The sequence below is a fragment of the Palaemon carinicauda genome, chromosome 44 (assembly GCF_036898095.1).
Source record: "Palaemon carinicauda isolate YSFRI2023 chromosome 44, ASM3689809v2, whole genome shotgun sequence".
Taxonomy (NCBI): Eukaryota; Metazoa; Arthropoda; class Malacostraca; order Decapoda; family Palaemonidae; genus Palaemon; species Palaemon carinicauda.
In genome coordinates, this window is record NC_090768.1 from 2,389,849 (window position 1) to 2,409,562 (window position 19,714).

Consider the following 19,714-nt stretch of genomic DNA (forward strand, 5'->3'; position numbering starts at 1 on the left):
AAGCCTACACCAAAGGGATAGGTGGGGAGGGAGAAGAAGAGGGGTCTTTCATAGAGGAGGCTCTGTACAAGAACGGCCACCAAGGATAGGGAGAACGCTCCCTAGCCTAGGATAGGTAACCAGAATGAGATTGGTACAAGGGTACCGTCTCAAACTATAAAAGTACAGAACTAGCCCCCCCCCCCAAAGCCTAACCTAGATAAGGAGTGTTAATTCCCAGGCTAGGTAGGCTGAAAGACACATCGCAAGTTGCAGGAAGGGATGAGTAACCCAACCGGATGCAACTGTGGAAGGGCAGAGCCGTTCCTCTTTCTCGGTCGCAACCCTAAGGGGGGATAATTCCCTTAGGGTAGACAGAGAAGCGATAAATACTCTGATTGTGGACAAGATTCCCCTATATAGAAGGGGTAGCATGGCCACACAGAGGGAATGCCCGCAGGCAGGGGATTGAGGGAGCATATAGGGGTTCCTACATTTAGGTTAAGTTAGAAAGGAACGCAATCAAACCGATCCCCTATATGGTCCCTGAAGGCGAAAACACTTACATCACAGTTAACAGTATGATAAATAATGCCACAATCTTCATAACTTAACCTAGGATCACTGGAATATATCATGCATGAACACAAGTGCTAGGCTATCTAGCCTAGGGGCTAAGCTAGCGATCTAGTATGGGGTCGAACGACGACCGAGTAGTAGAGCGTTAAAACACGATATACGTAGTTCCCAGCTATGAAGACTAAATAACTAACAATATCAATTAGTTAAGAGGCCGGATAAAGCTGTTCTGGCTAGCTAAATAAGGCATGCAAAAGAACAGCGACGCCATAAAATTGCGCGTCCGGTAGCGGCACAGCTCTGCCACAAAACACAATATTTTACGAAAAATGTTATTTTCATTAGTAAAATAAATTTTTGAATATACTTACCCGATAATCATGTAGCTGTCAACTCTGTTGCCGACAGAAATCTACGGTAGGGATACGCCAGCGATCGCTATACAGGTGGGGGTGAACACCACAGCGCCATCTGTGGTCAGGTACTCTAGTACTTCTTGTCAACACCACCTCAATTTTTTCCTCGGTCCACTGGTTCTCTATGGGGAGGAAGGGTGGGTCAATTAAATCATGATTATCGGGTAAGTATATTCAAAAATTTATTTTACTAATGAAAATAACATTTTTCAATATTAATCTTACCCGATAATCATGTAGCTGATTCACACCCAGGGTGGTGGGTGGAGACCAGCATACATGTTAACACAGAAGCTAAGTATCCCGTATTTTATTTTATTAGTTATTCAAAAATAACATAAAATAAATAAGTACCTGGTAAGGAAGACGACTTGAACCATTACTCTGCCTTTATTAAGTACGTCTTTCTTACTGAGTGTAGCGGTCCTCTTAGGATGCTGAACGACTCTTATGTGCTGAAGTATAAAGGGCTGCAACTCATACTAAAGGACCTCATCACAACCTTTAACCTCGGCGCTTCTCAAGAAAGAATTGACCACCCGCCAAATCAACAAGGATGTGGAAGGCTTCTTAGCCAACCGTACAACCCATAAAAAGTATTCAAGAGAAAGGTTAAAAAGGTTATGGGATTATGGGAATGTAGTGGCTGAGCCCCCGCCTACTACTGCATTCGTTGCTACGAATGGTCCCAGGGTGTAGCAGTTCTCGTAAAGAGACTGGACATCTTTGAGATAGAATGATGCGAACACTGACTTGCATCTCCAATAGGTTGCATCCATAACACTCTGCAGAGAACGGTTCTGTTAGAGGGCCACTGAAGTAGCCACAGCTCTCACTTCATGTGTCCTTACCTTCAGCAAAGCAAGGTCTTCTTCCTTCAGATGAGAATGTGCTTCCCTAATCAGGAGCCTGAATAGGTAAGAAACTGAGTTCTTAGACCTTGGAAGAGAAGGCTTCTTGATAGCCCACCATAAGGCTTCTGATTGTCCTCGTAAAGGTTATGACCTTTTTAGATAGTACCTAAGAGCTCTAACTGGGCAAAGTACTCTCTCCAGTTCGTCCCCCACCAAGTTGGACAGGCTTGGGATCTCGAACGACTTAGGCCAAGGACGTGAAGGAAGCTCGTTTTAGCAAAAAACCGAGCTGCAAGGAACATGTAGCCGTTTCAGATGTGAAAACTATGTTCCTGCTGAAGGCGTGGATCTCACTTACTCTTTTAGCTGTTGTCAAGCACACGAGGAAAAGAGTTTTTAATGTGAGGTCCTTAAAAGAGGCTGATTGGAGAGGTTCAAATCTTGATGACATAAGGAACCTTAGGACCACGTCTAGATTCCAGCCTGGAGTGGACAACCGACGTTCCTTTGAGGTCTTAAAAGACCTAAGGAGGTCCTGTAGATCTTTGTTGGTGGAAAGATCCAAGCCTCTGTGGCGGAAAACCGCTGCCAACATACTTCTGTAACCCTTAATCGTAGGAGCTGAAAGGGATCTTACGTTCCTTAGATGTAACAGGAAGTCAGCAATCTGGGTTACAGTGGTACTGGATGAGGAAACTGCATTGGCCTTGTACCAGCTTCGGAAGACTTCCCCTTTAGACTGATAGACTCTGAGAGTGGATGTCCTCCTTGCTCTGGCAATCGCTCTGGCTGCCTCCTTCGAAAAGCCCCTAGCTCTTGAGAGTCTTTCGAAAGTCTGAAGGCAGTCAGACGAAGAGCGTGGAGGTTTGGATGTACCTTCTTTACGTGAGGTAGACGTAGAAGGTCCACTCCTAGAGGAAGAGTCCTGGGAATGTCGACCAGCCATTGCAGTACCTCTATGAACCATTCTCTCGCGGGCCAGAGCGGAGCCAACCAACGTCAGCCGTGTCCCTTTGCGAGAGGCGAACTTCTGAAGTACTGTACCCTGTTGACAATCTTGAACGGCGAGAATGCATACAGGTCGAGATGGGACCAATCCAGCAGAAAAGCATCCACATGAACTGCTGCTGGGTCTGGAATCGGAGAACAATACAACGGGAGCCTCTAGGTTATCGAGGTAGCGAACAGATCTATGGTTGGCTGACCCCACAGGGCCCAAAGTCTGCTGCAAACATTCTTGTGAAGGGTCCACTCTGTGGGGATGACCTGACCCTTCCGGCTAAGGCGATCTGCCATGACATTCATATCGCCCTGAATGAACCTCGTTACCAGCGTGAGCTTTCGATCTTTTAACCAGATGAGGAGGTCCCTTGCGATCTAGAACAACTTCCACGAATGAGTCCCTCCCTGCTTGGAGATGTAAGCCAAGGTTGTGGTGTTGTCAGAGTCCACCTCCACCACCTTGTTAAGCTGGAGGGACTTGAAGTTTATCAAGGTCAGATGAACCGCCAACAGCTCCTTGCAATAGATGTGAAGTGTCCTTAGCTCCTGATTCCATGTTCCCGAGCATTCCTGTCCGTTCAAAGTCGCACCCCAGCCCGTGTCTGATGCGTCAGAGAAGAGATGGCGGTCGGGTTTCTGAACAGCCAAAGGTAGACTTCCTTGAGAAGAAAGCTGTTCTTTCACCACGTGAGAGTAGACCTCCTCTCTTCGGAAACAGGAACTGAGATCGTCTCTAGCGTCATGTCCTTTATCCAGTGAGCCGCTAGATGATACTGAAGGGGGGGAGGTGGGGTCTCCCTAACTCGATGAACAGTGCCAGCGATGAAAGTGTCCCTGTTAGACTCATCCACTACCTGACTGAGCATCGGTTCCTTCTCAGCATGCTCTGGATGCAATCTAGGGCTTAGTATATCTTTGGGGCCGACGGAAAAGCCCGAAAAGCTCGACTCTGAAGATCCATACCCAGGTAGACAATGGTCTGGGATGGGACGAGCTGGGACTCCTCAAAATTGACCAGGAGGCCCAGTTCCTTGGTCAGATCCATAGTCCATCTGAGAATCTCCAGACAGCGACGACTTGTGGGAGCTCTTAAAAGCTAGTCGTCTGACGGAGCCGGACACAAGATCATGGTACTGCTGCACAGTCTGTGAACTGTCAACCATGGGGAAGCGAGGAAGTACAGTGACAACCCGAAGCTGTCTAGACTGTCTGGGTCGTACAGACAACTCCTTATCGGGTTGCTGAGGTTGCCGCACTGCGTCACAACAAGACACTTCTGCTGGTTGTTGAACGTCTTCCCAGTGACACACTGACTCCGTAAACAAAAAATCCTCTAACAAGGACTAAGCTTGGACTGCATGTCTTGCAACACAGCTCAAGGTCTATGGGAGCAGGTGTGGTAACAGACGGGGTTAGCGACTGAAGTGGAACCATTACCCTCCCTGGAAGCATGCTATGCTTAAATAAAAGTCCAAAGGAGGCTAAGCAGCTAAAGGCTCCTCTCCAAATGACAGAGTCCTCAAGGGAAAATCAGAAGGAGGGAGAATAGCACTTTCTCATCTACAGGAACCATATCCGAGAAAAGCTAAGTTCTCTCAGTGAGGGTTTCACTGGTGCAAAAGCAGCAGACTAGAAGGCAACGTTATGAAACTGCTTGACAGTCTAGTGAGTTGGCAACAACCAAAGATGTGTGACTGAGAAGCATGCGGTAAGGTATGCAGAGCATGCTGTATGTAGAGCATGCTGTAAGGTAAGCAGAGCATGTTGCATGGCGTGCGGCTTATGCTGCATGGAATGAGGCTCATGCTGCATGGGATGAGGCTCATGCTGCATGGGATGAGGCTCATGCTGCATGGTATGAGACTCATGCTGCATGGGATGAGGCTCAAGCTGCAAGGGATGAGGCTTATGCCGCATGCGTTGAGGAGGATGCCGCATAGTATGAGGCTCCTGCCTCATGGGTTGAGGCGGTTGCCGCATAGCATGAGGCTTTTGCCTCATGGTTTGAGGAGGATGCCGCATAGCATGAGGCTCCTCATAAGCATGAGGCTGCCTCATGGGTAGAGGAGGATTTTTTAAAGAAATCTGAACCTGACACTAATCTAGCTGTCCGAGGATTTACCTGGTGAGACATCAGTCTCTTTACCAGCGAGTTTTACCAGATTTCCCCGGGCCACCACGTGACACAATTGGTAGTAATTCATTCAAATTACCCCTAATGAGTCAATATGGATAAATATCAACACAACATCGTGTTCAAATAGAAATAAATTTCTACCTCATACTTGGGATCGAACGCTAGCCCCTTCTAATGAAAGGCCAGGTCGAAACCAACCATGCCACGAGAGCCCATTCAAGAGTTGAGGTTCTTGCCTCAAGAGTGGAGGTGGCTGCCGCAAGAGTTGAGGTTGCTGCCTCAAGGATGGTGGAGGTTGCCGCAACGCAAGAGGTTGCTGCATAGCGCTGGTATCTGGCAACTCCCAATGCGGCAGCTCACGCGTGGAGGTAGGTTGAGGAACCTCAACATCATACATCTGGCAGGGTGGACTGCGCAGAGGTGGAGTTGAGGTTGCTGCCTCGAGGATGGTGGAGGTTGTCGCACCGCAAGAGGTAGCTGCCTCGAGGATGGAGGAGGTAGTCGCAACGCATGAGTCTCCTACCTCAAGGGTAGAGGAGGTTGCTGCAAAGCATAAGGCTCCTGCCTCAAGTGTTGAGGAGGTTGCCGCGTGGCAAGAGGCTCCTGCCTCAAGGAAAGTGGAGGTTGCTGCACAGAGCTGGTATCTGGCAACTCCCAATGCAGCAGCTCACGCATGGAGGTAGCTTGAGGAACCTCAACATCATACGTCTGGCAGGCTGGACTGCGTAGAGGTGGAGGAGCGCTCGCAGGAGGAGGTGTGTAAACCTTCTCTGCCTGAAACTCCTGCATCAACACCGCAAGCTGAGACTGCATTGTCAGCAGCATAGACCACTAGAGTTTAAGAAAGACAACAACAAACGGAGCTACTGTCCGTTGAAACTGAGGGTCTAAAACAGCTGGTGCGGCAACAGACGGAGTTACTGTCTGTTGCGATACCACCTTGCCTCTCTGGGAGGTGTGCAGTTGTCGTACTGCAGCAAGTCCGAACTGACCCAGTGCTAATGGCACCACCTAGGAGTTGGACTTGCGCGGAAGGGACCGACTTGCACTTAAAAGCTGCAAGATTTGGTCCATGGTTTCTGCGAGAAACCTCTTCCGCAGACAAGGAATAAATGGGCTCTCTCGTCTTTGTGTGGGTGGGGTGATCACGTCGGCTACGTGAGTTGGTTACACCCGAAACCACGGAGGGAAACGTCTGTTCGTCGATCAAGGCCTGCTGAACCCATAAGTCCTTCGACATTACTTCTCCCCTGGGCTTGGGAGCTTGTAAGAGGTCCCAGACTAGGCGAACAACTGGCACGAACAGACGAACCCTCGAACGCAACACTGTAACACTTTGCGCTTATCACTGTATCACTTTTGATTTTCTGTTTGCACTTATTTCACTGAACTCGAAACTTTAAGTGGTTTGTACCTGAAACACGCAATTCTATCCTTCATTAAAAGTTAGTAATTGCGAAAACAGTATTACAATGTAACAGAAAAACATAATGAAAGATAAATAATTCAGTGGCTGGAAAAGAGATTAAACACTAGATCAAATAAACTACGTTTAAAATCTCTCACCGCATAAAGTCTGAGAACAAGAATAAAACTCTAGAAACGTTTACCTTCTTCCCCTAAAGAGACTAGGGAGAAGAGCAAAAACGATAACAACGTTACCCGCTTGAACGAAACGTTTATCCTCCTCTCTCTCCCTCCGTCTCTATCTCTCTCTCTCTCTCTCTTGACTTAGCACCTGAGAGAAGAGCCCAATTATATATATCGTTAAAACATATTATTGTTAAAGGAAAAAAACTGAAAGGTTTCCCAAATAAAAAGTTCCTTTATTAGAATAGAACCATTTAAGCTAAGAAAGAATCGCTAGAATCGGTTTACTCTTACTGCAACGTGACACCGTGAAAGACTCTCTCTCTATCGTAACGATAGAGCGCAAGTTGAACGTTCTGAACGTCAACAACTGCAGAGACAAAACAAAACGTTAGTTCAACTTTGAAAACAGTACAAGACTATCAAAGAAATTCTTTCAAAAACATTAAAATAGCATAATATGTTAACAGGTAAAAACGAAATGACGGGCTCAAAGTTAATTAACTTCGGTTCCAAGAAAAGACCGCCTACTATTAGGAAAGGTCGAATATAAACAAATATAAAAATTAATTTTAATAAGTTTATAATAAAAGGAAGTTAATCAAAGAGGCCTATAAAAGGCGGAGAGATATAAAATAAATCTATAACTTTGTTAAGCAAAATTAAGAGAGTCTATACTCTCTTCGACACCAACACTTCCGTCTAAGGGAAGGGTCGGCCATTTAAAAGTGAAAGAGAGTTCATACTCTCTTCGTACCAAAATTAAATCAAAAATTAAATCAAATTAATTCCAAAAACTTGCTAAGCTAATGATATAGCTTCCTGAATAGCGAAGGCTAAACTCTAGAGCAAATACATCACCAAATCGTGAGCAATAACTCCAGAATCAACAGCGTATCCATGTAGGTCTAGCCGGAGGCACGACAGAGGAAAAATTGAGGTGGTGTTGACAAGAAGTACTAGAGTACCTGACCACAGATGGCGCTGTGGTGTTCACCCCCACCTGTATAGCGATCGCTGGCGTATCCCTACCGTAGATTTCTGTCGGCAACAGAGTTGACAGCTACATGATTATCGGGTAAGATTAATATTGAAAAGTAGAAGTTACTTTACGGCTAGAGCTTATTTAAACAATACTGGGACCTGGTACTCAACTTTCCAGAAGAAGGCGAGGCTGAAGGTAAAGACATAACGGCGATGTAAGTCGATGAAAATCGCACAAGGGGAAATCCGTCTAGAGCAAGGCGCTACAAGCAGTAGGATGAGGATGGACGTGACGTCATTTAGCAATGGCGCCCGTTTGTTTACGTTTCGAGTACCAAAAGCAGCCACGGATGAGTGTAACTGTGGAACGGCTCCCCAGTTATTCTCCACCTTTCCATATCGAAGTGTTAACTCTATATGGGGTGCAGATAGCTATGTGGCGTGTTAATACATACGTCCCCTGTTGATATACGATATCCTAGAGGGAAACCTTTAGGGTACTCGCACCAGAAGTTAGAATTCTGTGATAACCTGTGGTTTAATTCTCTGGGAATATCCTTGTAGTTAAATATACCCAAGGAAGCTACCGAAGGAACCTTCCATCAGGACGTCATGGCTTGAGCCCAAAAAAGACATTATACTACAGTAAATTGTAAGAGAGGAGAATTTTACTGTATATTGTTCAAATCAGCATTATTACTGCAATTTGGAATAGGAACTGTATTGCATGTTTTTTTTTTTTTCTTTTTTTTCGAAAAAATATCAGTTGGAAAACAATAAAAAGATTGGAAGAAAGTTTTTTACACATATTTGAAAAATGAAGATAGCAACTGAGTATTTTCTATTCCAACTTTAATAGAAGGATAGCATCATTCTCATGTACATTGAATGAAATGCAGGTCAGGAAAGAAATGGCTCAAGATTATTTAACCACTAAAGTCTAAGGATTACTCTTACACATTTCTTAAAACTTATACAACCTTAATCAAAAGCGGTAGGGACAGTGCAAGGTCCACAAATGGAGGAATTTAACTAGAGCCATAAAAAATGTGCCAGAGTTATTTCTTCCTACTTGATCTTCAACATTTATTACAATTTTTCTGTGGACTTCTATTAATTCTATTTCCTGGCACATTCAGAGAAAGCTAGAATATTCAAAATGTGAATAACTTCATATACATGCACTGAACTTGCCTTACTTTAGAAGAATATTTGTGTTTAAAAAAGAAAAAAGAAGAAATAAAGACTTTTAAGGATAAACAGTCATGTTTTATTTCAATTTATCTTAAAAGAAAAAATCTGAGAACTGAATAAGTATCTAATAATGGAATTCAAATACTCATTGTATTTCCATGGTAAACAACGAAAATCTTTTAAAACTAATAACATGACTACCTTCAGAAATACCTTTGAATATCGGCATAATAAATGAACTGCGTTCTAACATCAAAATCAAGAGTTGTAGGGCGTGTGAGCGATGTGATAGGTACCATGACCTCTGATGAATCTGGCTCATCTAAAGATATTCCTTTAATCATTCCAGGGCGACCTTTAGCATATATTAGGAAGTCATGTAGTTCACGTTCTGGAAAGAAAGATATATAATTCTAAAAAACGATTCAACACACTTGATAGCAATGAGAACATAAAATTATTAGTCCCTATAAGTCTTGTCTTTTATGATATGTTCAACCCGCAAAACTGGTAAATGAATATACATTACAAGTTTTCCATTTTTAACAGCAGATTACATGAACAAAAGAAAAAATCTGTACTATGCTCCAAAAGCTCTCTATTATCAACAATTCTGGCAAATAAATTGAATGTGTTAAAGCTGAAACAAGAGCATCTTGTGCTTAGTACAATGGATATGAAAGGATATTTTCACTTTGTGTTATGGATTAAAAATCAAAGAAAACTGGCTCGAATCTACATGGGCCATTGCAATAATTGATAAGGAAAATGTGAAAAATCCTATTCAAGGGTTTGTTTTCTTAGATGATGATAAATTTCATTCTTAGAATGAGACACAAAACAGATTAGTAAAATAGATGAGGGTCAAGTTTTAAAACTTCAACAGGACAAGGATGAAAGGCTGAAAAGAATCTCTGATGACTGTGGTGTGTGAAATGTGACAATCAACAAAGCAGCATTATACAATCACAAAGCTTATAAGCAGTGGCGGCTCATGTATAGGCGCTGTAGAACTGCAGCACCCGCTATTTTATTTGATATTAAAGGTAATATTCAATATAATGATTGTTTTTCTTAAATCATTTCTTTATAATTTTACAATATATAATCCTTAAGCTTAATGTCAGTAGCCATCCTTCAGTTCATAAAAAAATAATAGAATCTTTGTATGGAACTGTGCACATCACAGCTCCAGCTGGGTGTTGTTTGGCTGTTGAGCGTATTCACAGGAAGCTGAACTCGAGGTTGAGACACAGGCTGAGAGGGAGGGAGAGCATTGTTGCTCACGTAGTACAAACCTTAGCGTGTGGGTAAAAGGTAATTTTGTTACTCCAAGGGTGTTGTGCTAGAAATCCATGTGTCATACGATTGAATGTGATAAAATGTAGAATTAAATCATTATCCTACTTCCAACTATTCTATTTTAATAAATTTTTTTGTTTCTTTTACAATTTTTTTTTGGATATCTTGACAATTCTCATGACTACATCAGAGGCAGAATGCTGCTTTTCAAAACTGAAAACAATGAAAACTTTCCAAATATGACAAACTTATAACAGAGTTTTTATTTTTTCTAACATACAAACTCGAATTCTTTACTATAGGAGATATTCTAGCGCGAGCTGGAAAATACGGCAGAAAACCTTAACAAGGTCGTCAACGACCGGGCCGGTAGTTATCCCCCTGTTGGGGGTGGGGAATTGCCAGCCGGCAGCTACTGAGTACCTACAATCGGATTCTAGCTAGGACTATATTAGGGGGTAGTGACGGAGGGAAGATTTGAGTAAAGAATTCGGATTTGTATGTTAGGAAAAATACAAACTCTGTTATAAGTTTGTCATTTGTTCCTACACTAAATACAAATCCTCATTCTTTACTATAGGAGACTTAGTCTTGAGGTCAGGGTGGACAAAGGGTTCTCTATTCCTAGAGAAGTCCTCGGACTAGACTCTATTAATGAACAATCTCCCATTAACTTTCTTTGTAGATCCCCAAATCCAGCATGACTGAAGGTTTGTAAATACGTAGAAACCAAAGTTTCAGCATGAAGAGGGTCAGAAACAAAACCAGGACCCTTTCATACAAAGGGTTCCCCTGACCTTGAAAAGGGGAACCCTCATGACTACGAGTATAACTTATACCCTGTGATAGGAGTCAGATGAGTTTCATACCTTATTTCCATTGATGAGTCCAGCCGAAACTGGTCACAGACTAGGATACCCAGATGGGAGGAAGAAGAAGAAAGAGCAGAAGATAGATGGATGTTCTTCTAAAACCTAGTGTAACTCAGAATCCTCGAACAATGGCTACTGTCCCCTGAAAGGGCGTAAAGGTAGTTACAGCACCTGCTGACCTGCCACAATAGGTCCTATAGAAAAGGGGTTTAGAGACCTAGGTGTCACATCTGATAAATAGTGAGAGGTGAATGTAGATTGGCGCTTCCAGACTCCAGCTCTTAAGACTTGGGAGACTGAAAAATTCTTCTTAAACGCCAGCGAGGCAGCCACTCCCCTAACTTGATGGGCTTTGGGTTGAGCTGCCTCAGGGTCTCTGTGAATGGCTCTCGCAATAACTTTCGAGCCAGAAAGAGATGGTGTTGCGAGAGATTCTCTTCTTAACCTTGTTGGTACTGAGGAAGAGATGACGGAGGCGTGGTCTGAAAGGTCTGGTGCGCTTCAGGTATTTCCTTAGCACCCTGACCGGGCACAGTAGCAATTGGTCAGTATCCTGAGTCGCCCTATTGAGGCTGGAAAATTGAAATTCTCTAAACCTCTCATCGGCAGATGAAGGATTCTGGGTTTTGGTCACAAAGCTTGGCACGAAGTTGAGAGACACTTCCCCCCATCCTCTAGTATGGGTGACTTCGTAGGATAGACCGTGAAGTTCCCCCGACCCTTTTTGCCGAGGCCAGAGCTACAAGAAAGATGGTCTTAAGGGTAAGGAAGAAATCAGAGGCCCTATTTAAGGGCTCATATGGAGGTCCCTTTAAGGAGCGTAAGGCAAGGGACACGTCCCAAGGTGGTGGTTTAATCTCCACTGGGGGGCAAGATCTCTCAAAACCTCGAATCAACAAGGTGATATCTTCTGAGGTGGAAAGTTCAACTCCTCTCAGTATGCAGATGAGGCTTAAGGCTGAACGATAGCCCTTAATTGCCGAGACTGAAAGGAGTTTCTCCTCCCTGAGGTAAACTAGGAAGTCTGCCACTAAAGGAAGAGAGGGATCGAGTGGAGACACGCCTCGCCCTCTACACCAAGCAGCAAACACTCTCCATTTTGCTTGGTAGAGGTTTGTGGAAGATTGGCGCAGGTGCCTGGACATGTGTTCAGCCACCTTTCCTGAAAAGCCTCTGCTTCTGAGGAGAGACTGGACAGCCTCCAGGCATGAAGTTTCAGGAAGTGGATTCTCCCGTGGGGGATACCAGTGTGGCTGCGTCAACAGACGGGGTTCTGGAGGCAGGAACCTCGGCACTTGAACCAGCAGGGAAAGGAGATCTGCGTACCACTCTCTGCTTGGCCAAGCTGGAGCTAGTAGAGTTAGCTTGCAGTCCCGTGAGATCCTGAGTTTGTTGATCACCTTTCTGAGCAGGCAAAAGGAAGGGAAGGCATAAGCGTTCAGGTTGCCCCAGGAGTGTTGGAGGGCGTCCTGGATCGCTGCCTGATGGTCTGGAACTGGGGACCCGTAGCGGGGAAGTTTCGCATTCAGAGAGGTGGCGAACAGATCTATTGTGGGGAAACCCAACAAAGCTATTACTGTCTTTGCTACTCGAGGATCCAAAGACCATTCTCCACTCAGCACTTGGTGATGCCTGCTCAGCTGATCCACCACGATGTTTCTCCGGCCCGGAATAAACCTGGCTGAAAGAGAAATGTTGTGGCTTTCTGCCCACTGGCAGATCTGGACTGCTAACAGACAGAGGTCTCTTGCCGGAGTACCCCCTTGCTTGTTGATGTACGAGACGGCTGTGGAGTTGTCGCTCATCAGAACCACCTCTCGTCCGCGTAGATCTTCTACAAAGAATTTTACACTTTTCCAGGCAGCTAATAATTCTAGGTGGTTTATATGGAGAGAACTCTCTATCAGAGACCAAACTCCTGATTCTAATTTGGGGCCTAGGTGGGAACCCCATCCCCGTAGCGACGCGTCCGAAAAGAGTTTTAACTTCGGATTCGCGTTCTGGAGGGGAATGCCTTTTTGGGTGTTCTCTCTGGTCGACCACCAATGAAGATCTTGTAGCACCAGACTTGGAACCTCCACTGCCAAGAATGGGGGATCTGACTTTTGAGACCAATGGGTCTTCAGATGCCATTGGAGACTTCTCATTCTCAATCTCCCGCCTGGAACCAGTTTTTCCAGGGAGGCAAGATGGCCCAGAAGACACTGCCACGACTTGGCTGAAGGTGGTAGTGGAGACAAGAGATGGGCGATGGACTGATCCAGTCTCCGAAGCCTGTCTTCCGATGGAAACACTCTCCCTGCCTGGGTGTTGATGGACATACCCAGATAGTTCAAGACTTGGGTCGGAGTTAAGCAAGACTTCTCTGCATTTACAAGGATCCCCAGATCCTTGCAAAGATTCAGAAGTCTTCTCAGATGATCCAGAGCTAGCTCCATGGACGAGGCCAGGAGTAGCCAATCGTCCAGATATCTTAGTAGACGAATTCCATGTTTGTACGCCCACGAAGATACGAGTTCGAAGATCTTCGTAAAGACTTGTGGGGCGGTCGAGAGGCCAAAGCACAGGACTTTGAACTCGAAGATTCGACCCTAAGCCAGGAAGCGTAGGAATTTCCGAGATGTGTGATGGATTGGCACTTGGAAATAAGCATCTCTCAAGTCTACAGATGCCATGAAGTCTCCTGGACGTACTGCTTGGGTCACGGAGGCCGCTGTCTCCATTTTGAATGGAGTCTGCTTCACTAACTGGTTCAGAGTCGAAAGATCTATCACTGGTCTCCAACCTCCCGAGGCTTTCTCTACCAGAAAGAGGCGACTGAAAAACCCCGGGGAAGAGTCGGAGACCTCTTGAATGGCGTCTTTTAGAAGCATTCTCTGTATCTCCCGAGCTAGGGCTTGCTGCTTCCCGGGATCCCGAGGGACCTGGGTGGACGAGATCGGGGGAGGAATTAGAGGAGGAGGAGAGTCTATGAAGGGAATGCGGTATCCCCAACGAAGCACCCTTATGGTCCATTGCATGGCCCCCATAGCTTTCCACCTCCTCCAACTCCCCTGCAGGCACCCCCCTACGCATTGTGAGGGGGGAGTCGAGACCCTATTTCTGTCTAGGGTTCCTCCCTCTGCCTTTAGCCTTAGGAGGAGCCGACTATCCTCTGCCCATAGGTTTGGGTGTAAACGAGGGGCGGCTGAGGCTCTTGGCTGGCAGTGGAGTTGCGATTGTTGCCTTGGGTTGTGGAATTGGCTTCTGTTGCATTGGACGAAAAGAAGCAGCCTTTTGCATTGAAGTGTCCTGCGTCTCCTTCCTCCAAGTCTCTAAGGTAGAGGAGACTTCTTGTCTAGAGAAGAGGAGAGGTTGTAGAAGATCAGAGTTCCTCAAATCAGATTTCTCAGATTTACCGATGCTCCTATGCAGTCTGGAGACTACCGATTCCCTCCTTTTGAGAATCCAGTTGCCCCTCATCGTTGCAGGCGTAGTTAGAAAGTCCATTGTCTTGGCCCCAGCAGCCAGGACTTCCTGCAGGGACTGCATGGAATTATGGTTTGAAAGGTCCTCGTGACTTGCAAGGTAGCCCACTGTGCCAGACCATGTGTCAAACCAGGAAAGTGCCTCTAGAAGAGACATTGATGCTGCTTCCATTGTCGAGGCTTCTGCTGCGGTAAAGGAGACTGGAAGGGAAGAGAGTCTCTCTGCAGAGCAGCCAGGTGTAAGCCTAGCTGTGAGGGGATCTAGTGTCAGAGGTGAAGAGTTGGCATCTCTGACCTTGTAAAAGCGCCTTTGCCTCGAAAAAGGAAACTGCAGCAGTTCATGGGATCCTTGAGACTTCAAGGAACTCGTTTTCCCCGAGACCACCTGCGAGACCTTCCTCAGACAGCCTGCAGTGTGAATAGACCAGGGAAGTTCGATTCTGGTCTTAGGGTTTGGTGGAGGACAACATAGTCTGTCTAAAGCTGGAGCGTCAGTATGACGAGGCGACAGGTGTAAATCTCCGAGACCTGAGATATTACAAATCGTTCTTAGAGTCCTCAGATAGGCGCACTCTAAATCTTTTGATGGTTGTTCCTCCGAGGAATCCTCAGGTCGCGCTAATTCCTCGTGAGGGAGGGCGGTTGAAGCCCGAATGTCTGAAGGTAACAGCGAGGTAACATACTCCATTGCCGACAATCCAGAGGAAGGCTGAGCGCTGGTTTATGGCACCGCGCGCGCAAGATCCTGCCTGGAAGTTGAAGGTTTAGGCGAAGGCGACAGAATTAACGGTACTGTCTCAATAAGAGAATGCGTTGATCGGCGGTCTGGCCTTTCTCCTCTGTTCTCAGCCGAAGAGAAGGGCTGAACCCCTGCATCTTCTTCCGAAGTTCTCGCAAAGCCCATATTTCGTAATTCATTAGAAAGTACGGGAATGGGTGTTGTTCTGTCTAAAACGCGAGGGCGCGATGAATGACCTCGCGCGGATATGTCCGGAGATTTGCGCGCTCGGAAGTTTGACCTATGGGAGCGCTCTCTCTCTGATGATACTAAGCGACGGCAAGAAGAAGTGTTCTCTCTCCCTTCCCCAGCGCGAACTGAGCTCCTCGCGAAGAAATGTGAAGGAGAGGAATTGCGCTCAGAGTGTTCTCTTTCCTTGGTTGCGCTTTGGGCACGATCAGATTTAACCTCGCCCCAACGGAAGCGCTTATTGTGCTTGAGAGAACTCTCTCGTGAAGAAGAGAGGAAGACGATCACGAATCAGAGCGATAGCGCGAGGAAGTATTCCTCTTATGTTTGTGATGACAGCACTTATCGCTTCTCAGCGAGACATTTCGTGAAGAGATAGAAGGCGAGGAAAAACGAGAACGATGACGTCTCTTCCTATGTCGCCTCTCTCTCCGACGAGAACGTCTTAGCGAAGGAGAGCAAGCTCTCCTTTTCCTCTTCTCTCTCTCTCTCCTATCCTCTGAGGAGGAGGAGGAGGAGGAGGAGGTATCGCGATGATCCCGCTTGCGACATTGTTTTGTAGTAATGCAAGCGAGGGGCAAAGTAGGCTCCGCAGGGGCTGACGTTATTACCTCCGCTGACACTTCAGCGGGCGCCGATTGAGCTGACGGGATATCGGAGAGGTCCGGAACTCCAGAGGGTTCCAAAATAGAAGGGACCTGAGGTAAAACTGTGCCTGCGAGGAACTGGTTCCACACTTCCACCGAAGGAGAACCAGGAATTCCAAGGGCAGGCCATACCGCTCGCACGTTATCTGGAATAGAAGCGGTAATATAATTATTTCCGATGACTGAAGAAACTATTCGCCTGCCCCGGGGGAATGGGTGTTAAGTCAATGGTGCTGCTCTTCCTTGACTTCCCCCCGGAGGAAGGAGGCAAGGAAGAGTCTAAAGGGAGAGATCGAGAGGTCGAAGAAGAGGCCCGAGACTCCTTACCTTTCGACGGCGAACCTGGAGGTAACGAATCCTTCTTGGATTTCTTCTTCTTCCTTTACATGAACTTATCCCACTGCGTAGGCGACCATTCCTTACATACTTGGCAGGGGGAGCCTTCAGTAAACCTATGACCTCTGCATGAAGGGCATAGGGAATGAGGATCTACCTCCGGTGGTGACATAAATGTGCCACAAGTTTTCGGGGGAATCCCGGGACACTTTCTCATATTAGAGGACATCACATCTATTTAAAGAGTAAAAGAAAAAGTTAATGAAAAAAAAAAAACACAATTAAAGAAAGGCTAGTCTGCCAGTCAAACAAAAGCGGGAGCAGCGGTGTTACCACTGCGACGGCTAGAATTCGATTGGAGGTACTCAGTAGCTGCCGGCTGGCAGTCCCCCACCCCCAACAGGGGGATAACTACCGGCCCAGTCATTAACGACCTTGTTAAGGTTTTCTGCTGTATTTTCCAGCTCACGCTAGAATATCTCCTATTGTAAAGAATGAGGGTTTGTATTTAGTGTAGGAACAAAAGCGCTTTGAATTTGGAGACTAAATGCACTTGTATCGTTTTCAATGAAGAAAAAATTCTTCAGTTATCATCCAGAGATCAAAAAGAATATAATTGATCTTTTCATGCAAATTAAAACACGAAGAATGAATTTCACTTTTAACTGAATGGATCAAGCTTGAACTATCACAGTTTAGGTTATAGTAATTAAAAACATTATGATTTTTTCTTTTAAGATTCTATCAACTTTCTGAATGAATTTTCTCATGCCTCTCTTTTTCCTTTTACACATTAAAACAATGGCTAAAAATTTTCTGGAGCAACACCATCACTAATTTTAGCCACAAGCCACCACTGCTTATAAGGTTAACATACCCAAAAGAATCTCCATAGAGTTGATGTGAAATTCAAGTTTTTATACAATTGTGTTAAAACTGATCAGGGTAATAGTCATAGAACTGCTGTACTTCCTAAAGTAAACATAAGACCCCTTGTATAAACAAATTTAATTACTTTACAATAAAGTAATGTCCAGTACAGTATTGCCTAAACATGAAGAAAAAATAAACTGAGATTTTAGTACAGTAAACAAAAATTAAAACCTTCGGAAAATTAAATACACTGCAAAAGACTACCAGTAGTTTCTGAAAAAAAAGTTTAGAATATCATCATGGCTGTATGCTAAATCTAAAACTAGAAAATTACAAGAGTAAATCAAACTGGTACTCTCAAGTCATAAAAAAAAACTCTGGTACATCCTTAAAATTTGGGAATTTGACCTGCAAAGAGACTGGAAAATTCCATAAAAAATCTAAATTATTGCTAGTAATAAAAGAAAAAATAGTCTTATAATGAGATGATACTTAATTCAAGTATGAAGAGGTTGAACATACACGGGAAAAATACACCTACCACATCTAAGGCAGCATTAAACAATCATATTATCCATGATATTTATTTCTATATCATAGTTTAATATCTCTTAATAGGTTGCGATTCCAAGGGTGATAACACATTGAAGTTTGTTTAATAGCCTCTTGGAAAGACCAAAATATTTCATATTCAATCAAAAATGGAACTTTGTAACTTACTAAAACAAGGTAGACTAAGCTAACAAGTAAGTGATAAATCTGACTGACTACATTTATAAAAAATATTCAAATCAATCCTTTACAGTGTGCAGAGGAAAGAAAATATTCACTGAGGATATGGTAAACTAGGTTGTCTAAAACATACTGTACTCCAGTGAATTCAAATTTATACCTTGCATTAAGTGAAGTATATGGAGGTTATCACTGCCTTTACATCTCCCTCTTTGGGATTGGAATGAATATCCATAATAATTGTTATCTTTCTTTAAGGATAAAGAAATCAACTTTCATCAAGTTTATGATATTCATTCTTTGTTTTGTACTTTGTTTCTAGTGTTTTGCTTCATGCACTTTTGGTACAAAACCTGACTTTTGCTTAAGACAATAAAAGTATTCTTTTGTTTTTGGGTATGGGGCATACCCGGGGCGGTAGAAAAAGATTGTCTTTTAAGCGGAGTTTTGTCATATTTCAGGAAGTGGGTTATTTCTATTACGATTGTAATCCTGAGCAATAAACAGTACAGTACATGGAAAATTTCAAATGAAAATTTAAAAATTCAGAAATTATTAATACTTAAAAAATTCTCACAGTATATCTTTTTAACATTAATCTTCACACTTTCTAAAGATTTGAAAAAGAAAAACTGTACACATACCACTACATTACTGCTCATTAAAATTAACAATACAAAGATCAACAAAGAAAATGTTCTCGTGTGGCGGGTAAATCATGGGGCTTCTGTAGAGTAAAGATGCCCCATTGAGAATAGGTATAAAAATCTACATGGTAATTTTCATGGGAGAGAATTCTACATTCTGAAAATAGACCATACATGGTGACACCTGTGCACTGTGTATACAAATATCTAAAGCTACATTGTGCATGATGCTTTCCATAAAAAAGGTAAAGAAATACTTGTTTCACTAAAGGGGAAAGTATTTTGTATCTCACCTTTTTCTGCCGGTTTTTCACCCAAAACTGATGCATGAAAAACATTATGAATAAATAGCCTGCAGTGTTAAGGTTTCTAATGAAAAACTGACTGAAAAGAATGCAATATACATTAGAACATAAAAAAAATTTCAGTCTAATGAATATTTGACGTGCTCTGAGAATGTTTTTGCAAGCAACAAGTATTCTGTATCCCTTGATACAATGCATATATTTAAAACGAGGACATAATTGCAGTACCAACAGTATATAATTCATCAATCTTAATCATATTGAATACAGTAATATTCTGCCTTATTGAAGGGAAAAAATTTTATGAATAGAGTTAATTAGGTTGTGTATTTCTCTTCTTTAATCAATTCCAGCCCTATGGGAGCTCAGAATTTTAACTAAAGGCTTTAATTCAACTCTTTTGAATACTAGCCATAGTAAACAGTTCGATCTTATAACAGTAACAATAGCATTCTTTCGTTTACAAAAATAGTAAAATAAACTCCATAAAAGTAAAAAAAAAAAATATAAATAAATCACAGCAGTAAACAAAGTGTTGTAATACTCTCTTTCCTCTCTCTCTAGAATAAATATCCACAAGGTTTAATTACATGAAAATGATAAGTTTCATGGCAAAGGGAATCAAAAGAAGAGTTATAACTCTTTCTCAAATACTCTAAAAAAAAAAAAAATACTAACAGAAATCACATAGTAAGAATTATTTTTTCTTATATTTATTTTTATTTTGATGAAATCTTTCACGAAAGGATATAATACAAAATAAGAACAATTCTCTGACCTGTGTGTTCTTTCATATTGACTAATTTTGAACAAAAAGTATACAAGTTGACC

The 19,714-nt window shown here is 43.6% G+C and overlaps 1 protein-coding gene across 3 annotated transcripts in view; it reads right to left on the minus strand.

Moving 5' to 3' along the window:
• Window positions 1–19,714, minus strand: part of LRP1 (LDL receptor protein 1) — a 1,015,507-nt gene that overhangs the window by 768,528 nt on the left and 227,265 nt on the right. For all 3 annotated transcript variants that reach the window (XM_068367027.1, XM_068367026.1, XM_068367028.1), the window contains one exon: window positions 8,949–9,126. In XM_068367027.1, the coding sequence (XP_068223128.1) occupies window positions 8,949–9,126 (178 nt within the window). The remainder of the gene's footprint in view (window positions 1–8,948; window positions 9,127–19,714) is intronic.